The 22111-nt window shown below is 45.4% G+C and overlaps 1 protein-coding gene across 1 annotated transcript in view; it reads right to left on the bottom strand.

The window, feature by feature from the left end:
* Nucleotides 1-2235: 2235 nt before the first annotated feature.
* CLSTN2 (calsyntenin 2) overlaps nt 2236-22111 on the bottom strand; it is a 601316-nt gene continuing 581440 nt past the window's right edge. The window contains exons 13-17 of the mRNA XM_072726986.1: nt 16659-16829; nt 16049-16194; nt 15819-15942; nt 14932-15116; nt 2236-13136 (exon numbers count right to left, since the gene is read on the bottom strand). Of these exons, the coding sequence (XP_072583087.1) occupies nt 12936-13136; nt 14932-15116; nt 15819-15942; nt 16049-16194; nt 16659-16829 (827 nt within the window). The 3' untranslated portion in view covers nt 2236-12935. The remainder of the gene's footprint in view (nt 13137-14931; nt 15117-15818; nt 15943-16048; nt 16195-16658; nt 16830-22111) is intronic.

Below are 22111 nucleotides of genomic sequence, written 5' to 3'. Positions count from 1 at the left end.
CAGTTTCCACTCTGGACTTGGCATGCATCTTTCTCTTCACATCTAGGTAGTTATACTCACTCTACCTGCTTTACTTCTGCAGGTATTTGAATTTGGCTTAGAGCACCACATCCTGTGATCTGCTTCCCTCACCTTCCACTCAGGTCGCTTTATAATACATCAGGACACGCTCTGAGGGTGCAGAGGATGGTAGGATCACATTCCACTGGGGAAATCAAGAATGGTATCACTGACAAATAACGTAGGAGCTTGGGAGTAGGAACTCCTGTTAGGGATAAAATTTCTATGGTCTGAGATATGGGAGGAGGGGTGGCATTCCAGGTAGCAGGAGCCACAGCAGCAACAGTGTGGAGGTGGGAACACTCAACATGGGTTTGGGAACACTGAGACATGGGACTCATGTTGGGTGACTGGGAGATATGAGGATGGCCCAATGTAGGTTGGGCCAGGTCATTAAGAAGAGGTTTAATTCAGTTCAGTTTAATTAGTTCCCTCTGAGCCTTTCTATTGCAGGCTCTGCACTAGAGTATGAATACAGTTATGACTGAGATGAAACCTCTGCCTGAGACTTTTAGCCATAGTTTGATAGTTTAGAAGCTGGTTTGTTGGCATATATAAATTTTTGCATTGGACCCTCTATCAGGTTAACCCAATATGAAGCCTATACTGAGGCTGGTAATTCAGGACTCTTTCAGTTTAAAGAATGGAGCTCATTTACTCTAAGGATGAGGAGCCCCTAGAGCAACAGGGCCTTGTGTAGAAACGGTAGGCTCCCAGAAGTTTCTGTAGCCTGTTAGCCTGGGAAGCCACCTCCCAGGGAGCTTCTGCAGTGTGGTCTATGGCAGGCACAGTAACTGAGGAGGGAAGTGGGCAGGAGGCTGCTGTGGTGCTGAGAGATGAGGGGATGTTTTTGAAAGAGATGAGAGAGAATAGGCACAGAAGGAAGAAGAGGAATCTATCAGATACAAGAACAGGGGCCAGATTTCTTTGGGGAAAAAGAGAGTGGAGAGGTCAGGGCTCTGGTAGTGAGCTGCTACACTGGGCTCCAGGGAAGCTCAGGGCTGGGGCATGGGGAGGTCAGTTGGTGTGTGTGTGTGTGTGTGTGTGTGTGTGTGTGTGTGACCAAAGTGAAGATGGAAGGACAAACAGACAAAGCCTTCCTCGGCTCCCTGCTGGCTCTCTGAGATTGGCTCTCTGCAATACAAAAATACAGCTCGGTGCGATATAAACATGCTGTCTTAACCTCAGGCAGAGGAAATCCTTCTAGGATCTGAATGATCTGTATTTGGGAGAAGATCATGGTGAACTAACTCCTTGGGGTAGAAGGATGGGCATGTATTTTAGCAGGACACCAGGGACTGAAGGAAAGATGACAAAGCTGCTCTCCAAAGAGAAAAAGAAAGTTGCCTCTTATTTCTGAGAAGGATGAGGAGGGAAGAGAGCGGGGGCGGGGGGGTAGGAAAGGGAAGGGCGGGGTGGGGTGAGCATGCAGGTGGCACATGGCTGGGGGAGGGTAGCCAGAAGGAGTTGAACAAATGACAGTGCCTTTTGTGATAGGTGATGGCTGTGTGTCATGTGCAACGTGGCTCCTCTTCATGACTCCAACACTTCTAAGAAACTGTTTTTGACTTTTTCTTCCTTCTCGCTGGATTTTTCCTCCCTCTCTCTGACCAGAGGGCAGGCTTAACCCCTGGGTCAGGCCAATATGAAACAGGAAGGCAAGACAGCTGTAACTGTAACTCAACCTAGGGAAGTGCTCTGGAGCTCTACCACCTATGGGTGGGGAGGGGAGCCCATTCTCAGTGGGCTGCAGGGGTGAGATGGAACCTGGGTGTGAGGGAAGGTCAGCATGCAGGGGACAGGAAGGGATGGGCTGGGAGAGATTCAGAGCTTTGCTCAGTCCCATCTGCCCTTTGGCAATGCCCGTAGCTCCAAGGATTAATTAAGACCAGACACAAAGGGCTCCAGCACTTGTAGGCACTAAGTACAGGAGGCTTGTCTTTGTACTGGTTTCCAGTAACAATGTGCCAAGTTGTATTCTGGGTGTAACAGGGTACCCTAAGGGAGGCCTGACGGGGTCCAGCTTGCCATGTTACCACCCCTCATGTCCCACACCCCTCTCTTCCCCATGCAAGGATTTAGGATAGAGCTCCAAAGAATGTTGACCCAGCTAAGCAGTTCTCGGCACCTCGCCTCATCAAATTGTCTGAAGGATAAAAACTCTCAGAGGTCATCTTTACTGTGAAATTCTAAAATCATATTTATTCACCAATTCACAGAAAGTGTCGTAACGACCACCAGCATGAATCAGTTTGTAGGCATTTACAAGTCAAGGCTGAAAATAAATATCTGTGTCGAATAGGCATTTAACAAATTACTTGGAAACTGCAAGAATCTTAATTGTTAGAAATGTAAAGTTTGTGACTCAAATATGGATAAAATCACAGTCATGGGAAGAAGCCCAACAGATTCCTGTGGTGGTTCTTATTTTCTTCCTATATCTTTATATACATGGAGATTCTCAGCGCCCTTCACTCTGCGTCAGCCTGAAGTGGACAGGACAGCTCAATTAGGCAGGGACTAGATCAGGGGAGGGGCTCATAGGTGTAGGGAGGAGAAGGGGCATTTTCTCTGGTCATCTGTGATTGGGCAACCTCATTCATTGAGCAAGATGATAAAATGCTCTCCTGAAATTAAATTCTATAAATGCATACAGTCTTTCTAACATGATAGTCCAAAGTTTGCATTGTTTCACATCATACACACTAGTATATTTAGCAAATAAACACATTTTCTAGACTAAAAGGATTCAGTTTTTTGAGGCAGCTGAAAGAGCTCAGAGGTGGACATGTATCAGGTATACATACACGGGCCCACCTGTTGAGGTGGCATCTCCAGATATGGGTGATGGGAAGAGCTGAGAGAAGAATCATTAGACCTCTGAGACTGGCTGAGCCCAGAATCATTATATTTAGTTCTAGAATTGTACCCGAAGTTGGCACAACTCCACGGCATTGCACAAGTGTTTAGGAAATGGCAGAAGCAATAGGAGGGGACCCCTCAGTCCTGTTCCCTGTAGAAATAGCTTGTTAGGTGTTATGCAGATGAGGTCTAAGTGATACAGACCCACTATGTGCAGCATCCTAAGGGATATAGGCCCACTCTGTACAGCATCCTGGCAAGAGCCAGACCCAGTGCCTGCAGCCAGCTGGACATTGTTCTGAATCTTTCAATTCATGCAAGCTTCTCCTCAGCCGAGGTGTAATGATCTAGGAGGGGGATGTGGCTGACTTGCTTCCCTGTGGCTCACTTAATTGGGTGTATAGTGAGTACTGAGTGTTTCCCATGTAGCGACAAGTTGGACCTTCCATTTTCCAATGCTTACTAAACTCCTACTATGTGCCAGGCACTGTTCCCAGTGTTCTGAGAGCTAAAAGTAAATGAGAACAATAAGAAAAAGTGTAACACCCAAACCTGTGCTTCTAAGGAACTGAAAATGTGTTGGGATTGGGACCATTGACATCTTTATATCTTACGTATTTCTGTATTTTATGTATATATATGCATATGATGCACATAATTGCTGCCCTTAGCCTACTTTTCCCTGATAGCTTATATTTAACACATTAACTAATTTTCCAAGTGAATGTCCCACCGAGTCATTCTGAATCTTACCTTTCTGACCTTATAATGTCCATGCCGATAACATAACACACCTAACTCTAATACCTATAGATATCTTTGAAAACAACCAACTTCTACATGCAGTTTCTTTTCTAAATTCACTGGCTGGTTTTCTTCAATTTCCTTCTCTGCTGTCCAGCTCAGGGCATCAACAACTTTTTTTTTGGGAGCCACTGAGGTCAGCCTGGAAGCAATCAGGTGGATTGATCCATTGTGACTAGTTCAATTAAGAATGAAATCACCTTCAAATAGGTCTGACTTTGGAGGCATTGATTTGATTGCCTCAGGGTCACACGGCCAGGCTTCCCCAGAGTTTACTGAAACTTGGATACAGCTTTCAGTATAGAGCAATGCTCTGGCTTCCCAGGTGAGGGTGTTCCTGTTCCGTCACTCTTCTCTAGCCTCACCTGTTCCCTCTCTAACTCTGAGTCAGCTTTCCCGTCAATCTCTTTTTTTGCCTTTTGAGTGATCAGCCCTGGATATCAAGTCTAACTTCCTAATCTCCAAAAGGCTTTTGCCTTATTTCCACCACTTGAAGTTTACAAGCAAAGATGTGTGTGTGCCATCTTCTGAATCCTGCACATTGATGGCTCCTTTGCAACCAAGGGAGGAGCTAAGGAGTATATTCCACCTTGCGCAGGATGGATGGACTTTTGTCTGCAGGGGTGTGCACATTACATTCCTATCTGTGACCCACAGGCCCAACCAGAACCCTTTCTCACAGAGGCCCCAGTGAACCCTTCCTAAGGCAGCTGTCTCCTGGCCCTTCCCTTCCCTTTTTCAAAGAGGCTGGACTCTAGTAGCTGAGACCTGCGGTTGATTCCCTGATTCTGCAAATAGAGACAACCTATGGGCTCTTTTCTTTGGTAGCTCTTTCTGCTGGGGAAAAGAACCCTTACCATGAGTGTGTGTGTGTGTGTGTGTGTGTGTGTGTGTGTGTCCCATTTATGTTCTGAAATGCTCAGAAAAAAAGGTCTGGATAGCTGAGATGCATTTTCATTTCAAGATAAAAGCAAACAGATGTTAAAGTCGGCATGTTTTTGTCACCTGGGATTAATACCCACTGCCTGCATTTTGGCTCTTCTCACCTCTATTGCCCTCTTTTCCTTCAGCTGGTGGGGGTTGAGCTTCATCTTGATGGATCTCTGCATCAAATCTGTTGAAAGGAGCTGCAGAGTAGCACAAGACTAGGGCGATTAACAGATTAGGATGTCCTCCTTCCTGGGCAGCATCGTGACTCAGGACCTGAGGATGGAGCAGGTGGGCTTACCAGTGCCCCTCCAGCTGCTCTGGGCTTAGGGGCATCTTTTAGTGAGCTAGCAAGGGGCCACTCTCCAAGCAACTCCATTCTTGTTCTTTTCCTGCCCCTGGATATACTCCTACTTCTCCTTGCTCTGATTTTATGAAGGATTCTGACCTATATACTAAGAGAAAAGATGGAGGAGTCTTTTTCTATGGAAGCATCTTAATTTTTCACATCCTGTGCATTTGCTGAGGTTAGGTGATCTCTGGTATTCTGTTTAATTCACCATTTATCAAGCCCGTGCTATGGACTAGGTGCTGTGATAAGTGAGTGATACTTCTTGCCTTGACGAGGGCCTGTGACAGCAGAGGCGGCAAGAGCTGAGGGGCCATACAGCCTCACACAGCCATGTTTTCTGGCGCCTGGTCAGGGTTCCCAGTGGGTGCAACTGACAGTCCTCATGGAATGGGACTCTGACTTGAAATGGATCATCTCAGTGGTCCAGACGTAGCAGCACCTCTCTGGGGCTTAAAATGGGAGGGACTAGCTGATATTGGGACACAGTCCTCCCCTGTTTCTGACAAATGTAAATGACTGGTATGGCTTGCACAGTGACATATCTTGGGGGTCTCCTCTGTGCCCATTCTTCCCAATAAATATCCCTCATATTCTTTCCTTCCACCTGGTGTTCTGGCTAGATTGGAGCTCCTGACCCTTCTGTCTGACTGGATACAGATCTAAGCTTCTCAATGAGAGCAGAGCCCATCCTGCTCCCAGAACTACCTGAGGCCTCTCCACCCACGTCCTGCCATCCCATCCCTTGTCTTTTTGTCCCATAGGGGACTTTGTAATAAGTGACTTAATTTCAGGGAAACAAAATTGTCTTAAGGTCTTGGGAGAGAGATGTCGCATCAGAGACCAGGCTGGAGAAGAAAATTCTTCTGGACCTAAGTGACGTGAACAGGAAGAAACTTTCCTTTCACCTCTTGGGTCTGCTCTCTCCTGTGCTTCTCACAAACAACTGGCAAACCGTTGGTTCTTTTTAGCACAGTCTAATGTGTTAGAGATGGTTGTTCTTGATATGGTCACTGTAGTCTCAGGGGATTGATTGACCATTTAATCAGAAGACCCTTCCATAAACTAGGCTGGAGACATGGAGGTATCCTTGAGGGCATTTGGGGGAGGACTCGGCTAGGACAGGACTGACAGGACCAGGAATGTGCCTTTGATCAAGAGGGAACTGGGTTCTTAGAAACTATACAGCAGGTGCCAGCTTTCCAAGGCCATGTGTCTGGGTTCCCCTCCATCCCACTCCTCCTCTGTCCTCCCATTCCAAGGCCCAGTGTTCCAGTTCTCTGACTCCTAGTCTCAGAAACCCTTACATGAGGACAGATTCTGCACCACAGGTAGGTGTAACTGATAGAATGTCAACTTGTTTCTCCCGAAAGGTTCTAGATCTTTGCAGAGTTTAAGCCATGAATCAAAAACCTAAATCAATAATTGGCAGATCTTTGGCTTCTGGGAGGTAGGGGAAAAGGGAATTGGTGGAGACTGGTACCTTTGCAGGTCTTAGAGATTTTAAGACCAACACAGATTCCGCCTGTAGAAAATGCTGCAGGTTTGTTTTAGGTTTTGTTTTCTACTTTTAGTAACATCCAGAATGAGTTACTGCCCTTCCAAGAAAAGCCATTCATTCTCCATCCAATTTTGTGTTTGGATTGTGACGCTGCATGACCCAGTCATATTACAGAAGGCGCAGCACCACAGTAAAGCTGGCAGTGTCCTTGGATGACCCCACGCCACTCTCTGTAGGCCCTGGTGGCTCCACAGCATAGATGCTCTGTGGGGACCAGTTCTCCTGGTGATGTAAGGACACTGCTACAGTTTAATCATTTCCTCTAATACATGGCCCTTCAGGAGGCTGCTTATATATGGGAATCTGGAAGGCAGTCTCCTTAGGGATGGGTGGCCTCACTACAGCCTCCCCTAGACTATGTGTCTCTCTAGGATTAAAGGGGCCAGACCAGCAGGAGATGGATCATGCCCTAGGGGAGGAGTGGAGTTGGGACGTGGCCCAAGGTTCCTTAAAATCACTGCTTCAGGGATCCCTGGGTGGCTCAGCGGTTGACTGCCTTCAGCCCAGGGCATGATCCTGGAGTCCCAGGATCAGGTCCCACATTAGGCTCCCTGCATGGAGCCTGCTTCTCTCTCTGCCTATGTCTCTGCCTCTCTCTCTCTGTCTCATGAATAAATAAAATCTTTTTAAAAAAATATCACTGCTTCAGGGAGTATGGACTAGAGTCTAGAGGGCCCTACAGGGTTCATAGAATGGTCTGCTTTGACTCCTTCTCTTCTCACTAGTAATTGACTCTCTTATCCTATTAATCATCTCCTCCCAGTGCCAGTGAAAATTATTCTCATCCTCCACATCTGTGGTTTTCAAACCTTAGAGTGCATCAGGATTTGAGAGCCTTGAAACATACACCACTGGGCGCCACCCGTGGTTTCTGATGCAGTAGCTCTTGGGTGGATCTTGTGCATTTGCATTTCTCATTCATCCCTAGCTGATGCTCTGGTCCAGGGCGCTCCTTGGGAATCTCTGCTCTACAGTCTCCTGTGGCCCTTAGCAAAGTCAAGCCCTTCTTCCCTCCTCAGCTCTGACTTCAGGCCTCAGAGGTCTTCCCTCATGTCATGCTTTTCATGTCTTTGAACTTGGCACATACCAGCCCCTGTATCTGGCTTACTTTCCAGGTCTGCCTGCCTGCCATTCATACTAAAGAACTTCCTTTGTAGTTTCATGGATTCTCAGTCATCAGCCACGTGATATCCACCTTGTGGGCAGGGTGACTTGCTTTCATCCATAAGTGACCTGGGTCAGGCTGGGGAAGAATTAGGAACATCTAGGAAAGCACTGCCTGCCTCCCTAGTGCTCTCCTCCGCTGGCCTTGGCAATGTGTGTGAGGGCTCCCAGAATCACACCTGCCATGTAACCGAGGGTGGAGAACTGCCAGAGCAACTTACTCCCTTCCCCCAACTCCAAACTTCTGTCTGCATCAGTCTCCACTGCTCTCACAAAGGAAGCCTGCCAACAGTTCATGAGACCGAGAGACCCCCCTGGGCAGGGCCACACCTCATTCATCTACCATTCCCTCATTTCTGGCACGGGGCCTGGCACACCATGGGTACTCAGCAAGGATTTGCTGAATTACGTTGAACGTAGCTGCAAACACAGAATCCCATCTGTTCACTAATGGCATCCAGGGAATGTCTGATTGCTTTCTGGGGTGCTGGTGGAGATAACTTCTTGTGTCTCTTTGTACCTTCCTGGGATAGAGTCAAGTTTGACTTCTAGTCCACAGTCCTTGTAAAGCCAACTTCCCTTTGTAGTTGGTGCCAAAAGGAAAACTGGAGCAAGATCTATAGAGTAGGTACAGAATAAATTTATAAAATAAAGTAAATAAAGGCAGGGAAATGAAAGTGCTGGAGTAGACTTTAAAACTTTCACTGTTCATTTCCTTTGCCTACAGCTGGGCAGCAGAAAGTGATTACATGAAAATTAAATTGTGCCAAGGGCTTTGGCTTGTCAGCCTCGATAAAAGTCTGATGCAGATAGAGGATCCTGTACCGTCCGTAGCCCTCCAGAGTATTTCACGGGGGCTTTGTGGATACCCCAAAGGCCCGAGAATGATCCTACCTGAAAACCATCTACTTTTCACTTGTAAATTCTTTCAAAGAATTAAACTGATGCCCTCACTTTTTTTGGTAAAACTGATTTAGTTAATTTCAATGAGAGGATGATTAAGAAAAAGTCCTCTTTTCTTCCTCTTGCTAATATTGAATTATAGAGCCATGAAGAGTGCTAATTTTGAAATGTGCTGGGTAGGGCTTTCTACTGATTATGTTGCTATTGATTCAAACAGTCAAAAGTCTTTAGGATCATTTTTAGAGCAATGGCATGAATAGAGCCGAAATGGAAATCAGTCTGAGATAATGAACACCCCTGCTTAGAAATCATTATGGGCTGAGTCATGCTGGGAATGCGCTGTGCCTGGGAGTTGTCCCTGAGCTCAGGGGAGTTAGCACTCAGTGGTCAGACAGTTTGGGCACTCAGGGCTTGGAGTTCTTGATGAATGCTTATCTGCGTTCAAGTCAATTTGACGAGTAGCAGGTGTTTTTTGTTGTCATTTTCTTGCTGGGACATGAACATTTAAAACTTAATTAAGGGCCGTGGAGTTGTTTGTAGTTCATTTTGGAGGCAAAGACCCCTGGGGGGATGAGGAAGGGTCTAAGATAGCAATTTACTTTCTCTTGGTAAATAGAAGGGCCGCTTTCCTTGAATGTATGGTAGAGGTATGCAAACTGTGACCCAAGGCCAAATCAGGCAGGCTGCTGGGTTTTGTATGGCCCATGGGCTCAGAAGAGTTTTTAACATTTTAAATGGTTGAAAGTAAAAATCGAAAAAGTAATAAAATTTCATGATATGTAAAAATATGAATTCAAATTGTCTGCTCTTTTAGTATTCATAAATAATTTTTTTGGAACATAGCCATATCCATTCATTTATGTATTGTCTGTGGCTTATTTCATGCGACAGTGGCAGAGTTGAATACTTGCAACAGAGACCATATGGCCTGCAAAGCCTAAAATATTTACTATCTGGCTCTTTCCAGATAAAGTTTGCTGACATCTGCTGTATGTACCGGCATGGAGGACATTGCTTCCCACTACGAGCCCTCTTCCTGGAGGATCTGTGTCCACTAGGTATAGCTCTTGCTAACCGCAGAGTTGTGTAGTCTAAACCCTGCTTGATAGGATGATTGAGAACATTTAAGAAAATGATAATGAAATAAGATCCCCTGAAATCATATTTTTGTTACCTACTTACATTTGGGCCTTGGTCAAATTCAAAACATTTGATTAACCTACTAGAGTTACTTTTGGTATTAAGACAGCTGACCAACTAGTTGATTGCTTTACTCCATTGGGCAGCTCAGTCTGTATTGGCCTATTCCATTTCAACCTCCTCTTCCTCCCCCTCCCTGTCACCTGAGTCACTTGAGAGGTTTCAGCCTATCTCTTTCCCAGCTCCAAAAATCTGGTCATCCTCTTGGCAAGATAAGCAATGGTCTGGCCTGTGGCCAAACTGGTCAGCTGTTCCTCTGGGGTATGAGCCTGCACCTGCTGCCTCTGATGTCTGGATGAGAGGCTGCATGGTGTACAGGCCATCTGGGAGTTCTGGTTCCTGGATACCAGCATATGGAGCCTGGAACATGCTGGGCTGATTGATGACATTTTTCACTCTTTATTAGAATATCTGGTGTAGAGCAAGTTAAATTACTCACTACTCACCTGAATGGTCTCTTAAGCTTCTGCTACTTCTATATAACCACTCCTTGTTGAGTACGGCTTTGGGAACATGATAAATGCCCATTGACCCAGCAGTATTTCAAGTGTCTCGTCTTTTGAGCTGACACACAGTGTGACTTGGCACAACAGGAGTTGATGGAGAGGGTCCTGACTTGTTCCCATTGTTTCTCTACATCAGTCCAGTCACAAACAATTCAACTCTGCATCCCTAGCCAAGTGCCACTTTCACCTGCTCCCCCCACTCCCATAATCCCTAAATTAGGGCCCAATTAGCTCCCTCAACCAGAAGTGATACAGCCATTGGAGATAGCCGGAAGGCATGAGGAACCCCTTCTCACCCCACCCAAACTGAAAAGAGTGTGTAAAGACTCAGATATTTTAAATGTAAATCCAATTGAAAAAGCACTGGTTGTGATGAGCACCAGGTGGTGTAAGTGCTGAATCACTAAATTCTACTCCTGAAACTAATTATACTATATATATTAACTAGAATTTTAAAAACTTGCAACATCAAATTTTATCTTACGAATAACAAAAAATTGGTTTTAAACCATAAATTTGGTTTTTACTGCCATAATTTTGATAGAATTCTGTTAGCTCCTAAATGCCCAACTGGAGAATCTTTTATTTAATGAAAGGGATTATGGAGACTAAGCAGTGTTAGAGATTTTCTCCTTGTAGCTGTGCAGACACAACCTGATAGAGCATTTTGGTTGGGAGAATTCACCCAATCTTACTCAGCTTTAGCATTTCCTAGGGCTGCTGGTTGAGTGCTTAGCACATAGTAGGTCCTCAACAATGCTTGTGAGCTGCATAAATATAAGTAGAAGCAGGGTTATGGGCACTGGACCAAGAGTGGCAGGTGGGAAGTCTGGTCTTGTCTCTACCTCTGAGTGACTCTGAACAAGATGCTGAAGCTATGAACTTTAGTTTACTCAAAATAGGCCTGACAATAGGTGTCCCAACTCCCTGACAGAGTTATGGTGAGGCTCAAAGGGGGGAACAGAGTGCAAAAACCACTTTTGATGGTGGTGGCTGCATCAGGTAGTTTTCTTCAATCAGAAGCTTGCAGGGCCTCTCATGGATCCTCGTTGGGTGGAGCTCAAACTAGAGGTCATTCATGATGGTCCCCCTTAAACTCTATTTTAGTGACATGGTGAGTAGAATGAACAGATTCTCAACTTACTTTTGAACCTGAATGCCCCTGTGACTAGGGGCCAGCTCTGTGCCTCTGCCAGTATGGGATGAACAACAGGGGGAGGGTGGGAGGACAGGGACAGATTGTCTCTGGCTTTATCCTTTGTCTGTACATTCACAACAAAGACGGTCTCAGAGCCTTGTGGAAGTCCTAGAATGGCCCTGTTTTTGCCTGCTAATCTCTGGTCACAAAAGAGCACAGACAAGTTACTATAGCAACTGTTCTCTCCTTACAAGGTGTCCATGTTAGAATGGAGGTGGAAAAGATTTTATTGAAACAAGAAGAAAAAAATTAGGTTTTCAGATATATTTGCCCTCCACCCAAAGCACTGCTCCTTTTAGAAGAATACAGCAGCAGCTGTTACTATCACAGATATGCTCCTAATTCCTAACATTCAAATCTCCAAACTTTCATTTTTAGATTTGGTGCAGTTCATGCTGGTCCTAATACATCGGAGAGGGATGAATTTGCTCAGAAGGCAAAACAGTGTGAAACAGGTGATGAGGGACCCTCAGACTAGATGCTGAGAGCCTTGTCCACCTCTGGCTTCCCTCTGGCTGGGAAGACCCCAGCCACCCCCATCTCCCAGATCTGTGCCCACCATAGTACCCAGCTGCTCATCCTATCAGCCCTTCCTTCTGGTCCCTGGCTGCAGGCTTGTCACACTGTTGCTTGAGGCAGTACCTCTGCGGAGTGCTTGCTGGTTCCTGTGATGTCATGTGGTGGCAGCCTGGTTGACAGAGAGCTTTGGCTGGGGCCCAGGCCCTGCTGTGGCCAAAGACCTAGTCTTGGTTTTGGACTTTTCATCTAAGCTTATGTGACCTCAGAAAGGACAAAGGGAAAGGCTTTCCAAACTGGGGAGAGCGTATGTGTGCATGTGGGTGTGCGTGCATGTGAACCTTTCCCTATATGTTAAATCTGCCTCAACAAAGACTTTCTTTTAGAGTATTAAGGACTGAAGACCTCTTACGTGTGAAGTCTGACCACCTTGCCCACGTGAAGCCACCTGAAAAGTCAGGTGAGAAGAACCTGCTGGTCTGTGTGGAAGAGGAGATGGGGTCAGGTGCACGCACAGTGAGCTGGAACCCAAGGGCCCTGGGCACAGGGAGCCCGGGGGAGGTGAGTGACATAAAGGCTGACTTTTTTCCTTGCAGAGAAGAACAAAGGCAGAACTCTGCAGATTGACTGACAGGATGCTAGGTGAGTCCAGGGCAGAAGTAGGGGCTACAGGGCAAAGTCCACCCTGAAGTCTCCACTAATGATGACCCTGGGCTTCTTGGACCCTCCCTAGGGAGTGCCCAAGGAATAAAGGGTGACTTCCAGGACGCTGGGGAAGGCCTGCCCAGACTTGTCATAGAAATCAGAGGCGACAGGTGATAGACTCAGGCGTATATCAGGTGGGGCTTACAAAAGGGACACTGGGTGGGCACAGACAGCTGGGCACTAGTAGGGCAGGGCAGAGTCGTCCCACTCCAGCTGGGCTTGCCTGGCTCCACTCTGCCCATGTCTGCCCTTGCCCATCCCTTCCTCCTCCTCTTCCTCTTCGCTGTCCTCTGAGTCACTGCTGCTGGAGCTCATGTCTTCCTCCACTTCTTCCTCCTCCTCCTCAGTCTCCTCTTCCCCACGCCCTGGTTCTTCATGTTTCTGGATGTCGGGGAGAAAAGGGACATGCTCATCAGGGGTTGAGCAGAACCCACTTTGGAACTTAAATGTTTCTCCCTCCACTAAGGGAGCATTTCAGGCCCCTTGAATTCCTTTCCCTTCATGTTAAACCCATGGGCCTGGGGACAGGCGTCCTGGATGTGAGGTCCTCTGGTGAAAGGCAAATCAGAGGGCTAAGGACAAAGAAGAAATAGTGAATTCCAAGACCTAGACTCAAGGTAAATGGTGGGTTTTAAACACAAGACATCAAAGCCAGTCCCTTCCATCACTGAATGAGCCTTTCAGACCAAAGTTTGCTTTCTGGCATTCCTGGCACCTGTCTGTATGGAGCTAAGTCTTAGGTGTTTGCTTCTCAGTAAGAGCACGGCATTTACACTTACAGCCCATTTCCAGGTGAGATTATATTTGCTGGGAGCAGAAGGTCTTCTAAGCCAAGACTCAGGTGTGTTGCTCCTCAGAAATATTCCTCTGGGAAGGACGAAGTTCATGGTCCTCATTTTCCATGCCTCCCCCCTTACTATCTTTTCCAGTTCTATTCCTGTCCTACCCCCAGCCAGGTTTTTGGTGATTCTAGCAAAATCTTAGTTCTGGATTTATGTTTTAAGGTAATGAAACAGCCGTAAGATGCAAGTGCCCTTGTGTGGTTGCATCCCCTCCCTGGAGCAGCTTCTTTTCTACCTTAACCCACCCCCACCCTAACCCATTTTTCAAAGCCTCCCTTAGGCTAACCTCCTGCGGGAAATCTTTCCTGAACACTCCAGCCTCAATGGCTCTCCCTACTCATGCTTCACTGATGGCTGGCATTAGCAGGTTAGCCCCTCAGTGAGAACACTCCTGCCAGGACTCTGATCCAGGCACAGGGGCTTGTTTCCCACAGCTGAGGCTCAAGTTCTCTGAGGTGGAAATGCTGGTGTCCCCAATTAGTGCACACAGCATTCTATGTACAACCTGTGCTAGGAGAAGGAAGCTGAGCATCAGCCTGCTGGCTATGAAACGAGCATGAGGCCAACTCAGGAAGATCTTGGGGACCCAGCTGGGAGAATCTTCCCCTGCTTTTCTAGTCCTGCCTCTACCACTACCCAGGACCCATGGGCAGCCCTCAAGGTACTTGGATATTCATATGTCCAGACCTGGGCCTTAGACCCTCATGGGTGGATGTTGGAGGTTGCTGGCTAACTGAATATGACATTAGGGTCTGGCAACCTTGAGTTGAATATTGGCACTGCCATTATCAGCTATATAAGTTTGAGCACTTTGACTTTCTCTCGGAGTTGGTTCCTACCTTGGGAAGTGGGATGGTGTATACAGAGCACTGTGTGCAGTGTCTGGCATGATGAGGGGCTCTATGAAGGGCAGCTATTGCTGTTGTATTTTTGTTTTAACCTATTCTGAGCCTTTAAGTGAGCTCTGTAGGCAGCATGGAGCAAAGCCATCTAATTTACACTGTTAATCAAAAATTCAATACTGAGTCTTTAAGTGTTAGTCAGCTCTGAGTTAAATACTATGGGGGAGGCAAGGGATAGACACCACATGGCTGTGTGCCTTAAGAAATGTCTGGTTCTGTTTGTAGGGTGAGAGCAATTCACACATTTTTAAGCACTGAATGCAGCTGGTGGGAGAGTATGGTCCATGCAGGTGGAGTGGGCTGAAGGTGCTCAGAGAAGGCAAGGGTCAGTGGGGCTGGGCTAGTTGGGGCAGGGCTTCCAGCACAGGGAAGATGGAGCTGATGGAGGGGAAGCCTCCTGCCCCAAGATCCCAGCCCCTATATGAGGATCACCTCCATGGGGTTGACTGTAATAGTGAGCGCAGAGTCGTCCCAATCCATCTCCGCCTCCTTGGCAGCCTCCGTCTCTTGGGTGAAGTGCTGGTGGGCAATCCGGACCCGGTACACGCCCATGGCCACGACAAACACCAGCATGCATACGGAGATGATGATGACCACTGTGGCGATGCTTGGGACCACTGGAACGAGGAAGGAATCCACATGATGTGGTGAACGGAAGGACTAGCTCAGTCTTGGGATGGAGTATGAATGAAACATCCACGTGTAGGCTAAAACCTGCCCTACTGCTTCTCAGTTGTGGAACTCTGAGCCAGCACCTTACTCTGTCTGGGCTTCATTTTCTTCATCTCTATAATGGATTGAATAATTCTCACCCCATAGGTAATTGTGAGGAATAAAGCAAATGATTGATGTAAGTTCTCTTCTATCTTTTGCTTTCCCCCTCAAATTCTAGGGCGCCTTCCACTGAGAACCAGGCACTGTGGAATTTCACAGGGACTAACACAGTGCTCACCAGACAGTAATACAAATGGCAAGACTGGAACTGAAGTAAGGTGTGCAGGTGTGTGTGTGTGCGCGCGCCCATGCGTGCACTTGCATATGAAGAGGCTCAGAGAAAGTGGCTCTGAGGCCTCAAAGGACTTGGAAGACTTCACCCTAGCCCTTTGTACTGACCTCTGTTATGCTAGATAGTGAATCTTTCCCTGACTAGCCCTCTACTGAGTCTGTGAGTATCTCATAGGCAGGACCCACATCTTTTCCAGTCCTGGGTTCCTCTCATTTCTGGGCACCTATGGCTGCTGCACCATACCTGTTAGTGGATGGTCTTGAACCACAATGACTGCCTGATATCCTGAGGTCCTTCCTCCAAGGCCACCTACCTGAACTGCGCTGGATGCTACTCTGGGACTCAGGGTGGTGGACAGACTGCAGAAAGGGAGGCTGCACAATAAGGTGGTTGACGTGCTCCTTGTCTGAGACTCTGGCCTCATGGAGGATGCTGACCTAGGAAGAGCAAGGAGAGGTACTGCTGACCAGGAGTGGCAGGTGGGCCCAAACAAGGAACAAGTGATAACTCTGAAATTCCCTAATGATGGCAGGACCCACTCACCTCCAGGTTGAACTCATTGCTGGTATAACGCCCGTTGAGTTCTGAGCACTTGATTCTGAACCGCCGAGACTCAAGGGAAGCTGGATGCCAGTTGCGGTAGCGGATGTGATGCAGTACCTGTTCATAGCGGCTCATGGAGCCCACACCTGTGCCAAGAGACCACCCCTGTCATAAGAAGGTAGAAGATGGGGGAGGTAGGATGTGGCCGCTGGGACTTGCGGTTCCTTTGAATTTGTCTAGGGTAAGAACTTGAAGTGTTGTTTAGGGGCAGACAAATGTATGGACACAGAAGGAGCCAATTGAACTGACCCACAGGATTTTGAAATACATTAGGCTCTGACCAGAATGGCCTCAGTCTGTCAAATGCTGCTATGAAATTTGCTGAGGTCAAACAGTAGAAGAGAAAGCATGCACCTACTTTCTACAGAAGAGGTCCTCAAGATGCTGGAGTAGCTCACTGATGGAGAGGCTAGAAGTTCCTTCTCTGAGGTCAAGGATCCCTACCCTGACCCCTTCTCCACAGGTGACAGAGCACCATCATACTCATGACTCCAGCATGAGGGCACTCTGAGAGGAGAGCACCAGGTTATGCAGCAGAGTGTGGTCTCACCGTAGATGGAGTAGCCTGCTGTGGAGTTGGTGGCATCCAGGTGTCGCTGATGGAGCTCACTGTGGTTGAGCTCCAAGCACTCCTGTCTTGGGTCCAGGTCCCCTCCAAGCACCAGAATGTCACAGAAATCTAAGTTGTGAAGCATTTCTTCTAAGACTGCTGTTTTGGGTGCTGAGGGAAGACAGACATATGGGAAACATAGGCATGAGGACAACTCAGACAGCAGGCTTGTGTGTCAGCTTCCTCCTCCATGACTGCATCCCAGGGTTAAACTGGGTCAGGAGAAGAGGCTGTGTCATCCCAACCACCACCTCCACAGCTCAGACAAATGCCCTGAGGTTGACCTCAGGATGGATTTCTGTGAAGAGCATGAGTAGTCGAAATATGTGAATTTGAATACCAGCCACTAAGACACTTATAGGACTGGAGAAACTACCTACCTCTCAATTTCCTATCTGTAAAGAGAGGATGAGGGTCTTGAGAAGTTTGAAGACAGACCTAGTATGTGCTCAATAAGGGATAGTTCTCTTTCGGGGACAGTGCCCTTCTACCATGCTCTCCTAGCTTTCCCCATGTGGTCATGGTGTATCTGTCACCCCAGCAGACCCTGAGGTTTTCAAGTGCAGGGGTACTGTTCTTCTTTTATTTATTTCTTTCCTTTTTTTAAATGACCAACTCCTCAGTACTTAACCCAGTGGCTCATATGGAGCAAATTGGTACACACTGCACAAATGGAGAAGCATTATTAATATGATGAAACGATTAAGTAAACTGGTTAATTGACAACCCTTTGGTCAGTCTAGCAATCCTGGCCTGAATGTATGACCCCAATTTTCCCAAAGGGATGTCTGAGTGACACATTGGCAGTCCTAACTTAAAAGTGATTGGGACTTCTGTGGAATATGGAGGAGGAGGAGGACCCTAAGCTTCCCTCATCCCATGGAGATACAGCATAGAAGCAGCAGTTTGAAAAATGCCTGGAGTATATGGGAGGGAGGTTTACTAATTTCAGAGCATGTGCTGAAGGGACGGAGATTATTGGGAGACTCTTACAAGAACAAAGGAACATGTAGGCACCATTTCCCTCCCCTGCTCCCCAGCCTAGACACAGACACCTGAGGGAACAAGCACAGTGCCCACACATGCTACCTAACTTGTTAGCAGTGCAACCATTCCTAGGTTCTCCTGAAGACATGCCCCTTTCAGCCAGGCCTCCACTCCAGGTTCCTTCTCACAGCAAACTTGCATAAATCTTCCTAAAACCAAGTGGCCTGCACCAAGTTCTCCTGCTGATCAACCCCCTCCAATATGATCTTGGCCAGAGCCCATCCAAAGTGGTGCCACAAGCCCTGCAGTGTGCAAGCAGGCCTAGAAGGGACCAGCATTAGTCAAAAGGGATTCCTTTCCTGGGGAAAGGAGATGATAACACATACCCAAACTGCAGCCCCAGCAGTATGCTAGGGGCAGATATCTGGTCTGACTACAGGCCCCACCCACCAACAAAAGCTTCCTAAGGAACAACACAGGAAAAACACCCTGCAGCTTGATGCTACTGCATCTCTGGCAAATGCCTGGTCTGACTCAACTCAAGCCCAAGGCAGGCCCAGATTGGCTAACACCATAGGGACCAAACCCTGCCCACAGCAGGCAAAGAGAGCCATTGCAGACCACTGGGCTGAAGGCAAAAAGCAGTTCATCCATAACATTAGTTCACACACAACACACACATAGAGATGCTCCTGAAGCGCCAGGTTCTGGTGAACAGGGGACACTGTAGGGCACTATAGGACCTCTTCATAAGGCCACTACTTTCAAGAGCAGGAGGCCTTGCTGACTTTTTCAACACAGAGGGCTAGACAAAATGAGAGGGGAGAGGAATGTGTTCCAAATGAAAGACCTAAACAAAAATGAAGAGCAATATCCTGGGTGTAGAATTTGAAGTAATGGTCATAGATACTCAGTGGACTGGTGAAAAGAGTGGAGGACCTCAGTGATATCTTCAACAAAGAGACAGAAAACAACCAACCAATCAGAAATGAAGAACCCAATAAATGAAATTAAAAATATATAGAGGGAATACATAGACTAGAGGAAGCAGAATGGATTGACAAACTGGAGGACAGGATAATGGAAAGCAATCAACAGGAGAAAATGAACAGGAGAGAGAATAAAAATGAAAAGAGACATAGGGAACTCAGTGTCACCATCAAAGATAATAACATTTGCATTCTAGGGAGCTAGAAAGAGAAGAAAAAAGGGGGCAGAGAATTTACTTGAAGAAATTACAGCTGAAAACTTCCCAAATCTGGGGAAGGAAACAGAAATCAAGATCCAGGAGGCACAGAGGGACCCCAACAAAATCAAAACAAGGAGGTCCACACCAAGACACAGAATATATGGTGAAGAATAGTGATAGAGAATTTTATTTATTATTTTTTAAAGACAGCATGTGAGCAGGAGGGGAAGGGCAGAGGAAGAGAGAATTTTAAGCAGGTAGCATGCTCAATGTAGAGCCTGACCACTACCCTGAGATCAGGACTTGTGCCAAAATCAAGAGTCTGATTCTTTTAACTGAGCCAACCAGGCACTGAAAAGAGAATTTTAACAACAGCAAGAGAAAACGGTTACATATAAGGAAAACCCATAAGGATACTAGCTGATTTTTTAGTAGAAAGGTTGCAGGCCAGAAGGGAGTGGCATGATATATTCAAAGTACTGAAAGGAAAAAAAATTGCAGCCAAGAATACTCTATCCAGCAAGGCTATCATTCAGAAGAAGGAGAGATAGTTTCCCAGAAAAACAAAAGTTAAAGAAATTTATGACAACTAAGCCAGTCCTACAGAAAATGTTAAAGGGGATTTGCTGAGTGGACAGAAAAGACCATAAGGAGCAAGAAAAGAAAGAACCACAAAAGCAGTAAAAATAAGTTATTCATGAGTATCAGTCAAGGGGCTCACAAAAGAAAAAGATGTAAAGTATGACACTATATACCTGAAATGTGAGGGTGGGGGGATAGGAGTAAAGAGTGAGTTCAAACTAAAGTGACCAACTTAAATTAGACTGCTATATGCAGAAGATGTTATTTATAAACCTAATGGTAACCACAAATCAAAAACCAGAATACATATGCAAAACATAAAGAGAAAGGAATCCAAGTATATCACTACAGAAAGCCAACAAACCATGTGAGAAGAGAGCAAGAAAGGAACAGAGGAGAACTACAAAACCAACCATAAAGCAAGTAACAAAATGGCCAATTAGTACACCTATCAATAATTACTTTAAATGTAAATGGACTAAATACTTCAATGAAAAGACACAGAGTGAGGGAATGGGTTAAAAAAAGCAAAACCCATCTATATGCTGCCTGCAAGAGACTTATTTCAGACATAGAGGCACATGCAGATTGCAAGTGAAGGGATGAAAAAGCATGTATCATGCAGATGGAAGTGAAAAACAAGCCAGAATAGCAATACTTGTATCTGACAAAATAGACTTTAAAAAATGGACTGTAACAAGAGACAAAGAAGGACATTCAATAATCACAAAGGGACTAATCCAACAAGAAGATATAACAATTATAAATATTTATGCACCCAACATGGGAATACCCAAATACACAAAGCAGCTAGTAACAAACATAAGGGAAGTAATCGATAGAATGATAATAGCAGGGGACTATAATACCCCACTTACATCGATGGATACAGTATTCAAGCAGAAAGTCATCAAGGAAACAGTGACTTTGAATGACACATTGGACCAGATGGATCTAACAGATATATTCATCCTAAAACAGCAGAATACACATTCTTTCAAGTGCACATGGAACATTCTCTAGAATAGATCACATATTAGGCCACAAGACAAGCCTCAACAAATTCAGAAAGATCAAAGTCATACTGTGCATCTTTTCTGACCACAATGCTATGAAACTAGTAACCAACCACAAGAAAAAAATCTGGAAAGACCACAAACACATGGAGGTTATATAATGTACTACTAAACAATGAATGGTTCAACCATGAAATCAAGGAGGAAGTAAAACAAATACATGGAAATAAATGAAAACAACAGTCTGAAACCTTTGGGATGCAGCAAAAAGTGGTTCTAAGAGGTAAGGTTTTAGCTATACAGGCTAACCTCAGAAGGAAGAAAAATATCAAACAACCTTACACATATAGACTTAATGGAACTAGAAAAAGAACAACAAAATCCAAAACTAGCAGTAGGAAGTACTGGTAGTAATAGGTAATAATGATTAGAGCAGCAATACATAATATAGAAACTAGAAAGAACATTAGAACAGATCAATGAAATCAAGAGTTGGTTTTTTTAAAAGATCACAAAAATTGATAAACGTTTAGTTACACTCATCCAAAAAAAAAAAAAATAGAGCTAAAATCAAATCAGAAAAAGAAATAACAACCAACACCACAGGAATACAAAGGTTTATAAGAGAACATTATGACAAATAATATGCCAACAAATAACCTAGGAGAAATGGATCAATTCCTAGAAATATAGAACATCCCAAAACAGAATCAGGAAGAAATAGAAAATCAGGAAGACATAGAACATGCCAATTATCACAGTGAAATTGAATCAGTAATCAAACACCTCCCAATAAACAAAAGTCCAAGACACATGGCCTCACAGGTGAATTCTATCAAACATTTAAAAAAGAGTTCATACCTATATTACTGAAAGTATTCTAAAAAAAATTGAAGAAGGAAAGCATCCAGATTTCATTCTATGAGGTCAGCATTACCCTGATACCAAAACAAGATAAAGACACTACCAAAAAAGAAAAGTACAGGCCAACCAATATCTTTGATGAGCATGGATGCAAAAATCCTCAACAAAATACTAGGAAACCAAATCCAACAATACATTAAAGAAATCATTCACCATGATCAAGTTGGATTTATTCCTGGGATGCAAGGGTGGTTCAATATTCACAAATCAATCAATGTGATACATCACATGGACAAGAGAAAAGGATGAAAACCATATGATCATTTCAATAGATGCAAAAAAAGCATTTGACAAAGTACAACATCTATTCATGATTAAAATCCTCAAGATAGTAGGGTTAGAGAGAAGATACCTCAACGTTAATTAAGCCCACGGTTATATCACGTGAAAAACCCACAGTTCCATCATATTCATTGGTGAAAAACTGAGAGCTTGTCCCTAAGATTGGGAATAAGACAAGAACATCCTCTCTCACCACTTTTATTCAACATAGTACTAGAAGCGGTAACCACAGCAATTAGGCAACAAAAAGAAAGAAAGTGCATCCAAGTTGGTAAGGAGGAAGTAAAACTTTCACTACTTGCAGATGACCTAATAGTATATATAGAAAACCCTACAGATTCCACCAAAAAACAACTAGTACTGATAAATGAATTTAGTAAGGTCACAGGATACAAAATCAATATACAGAAATC

Source organism: Vulpes vulpes, chromosome 11 (assembly GCF_048418805.1).
Source record: "Vulpes vulpes isolate BD-2025 chromosome 11, VulVul3, whole genome shotgun sequence".
Classification (NCBI taxonomy): Eukaryota; Metazoa; Chordata; class Mammalia; order Carnivora; family Canidae; genus Vulpes; species Vulpes vulpes.
This window is presented reverse-complemented; position numbering and strand designations above follow the sequence as displayed.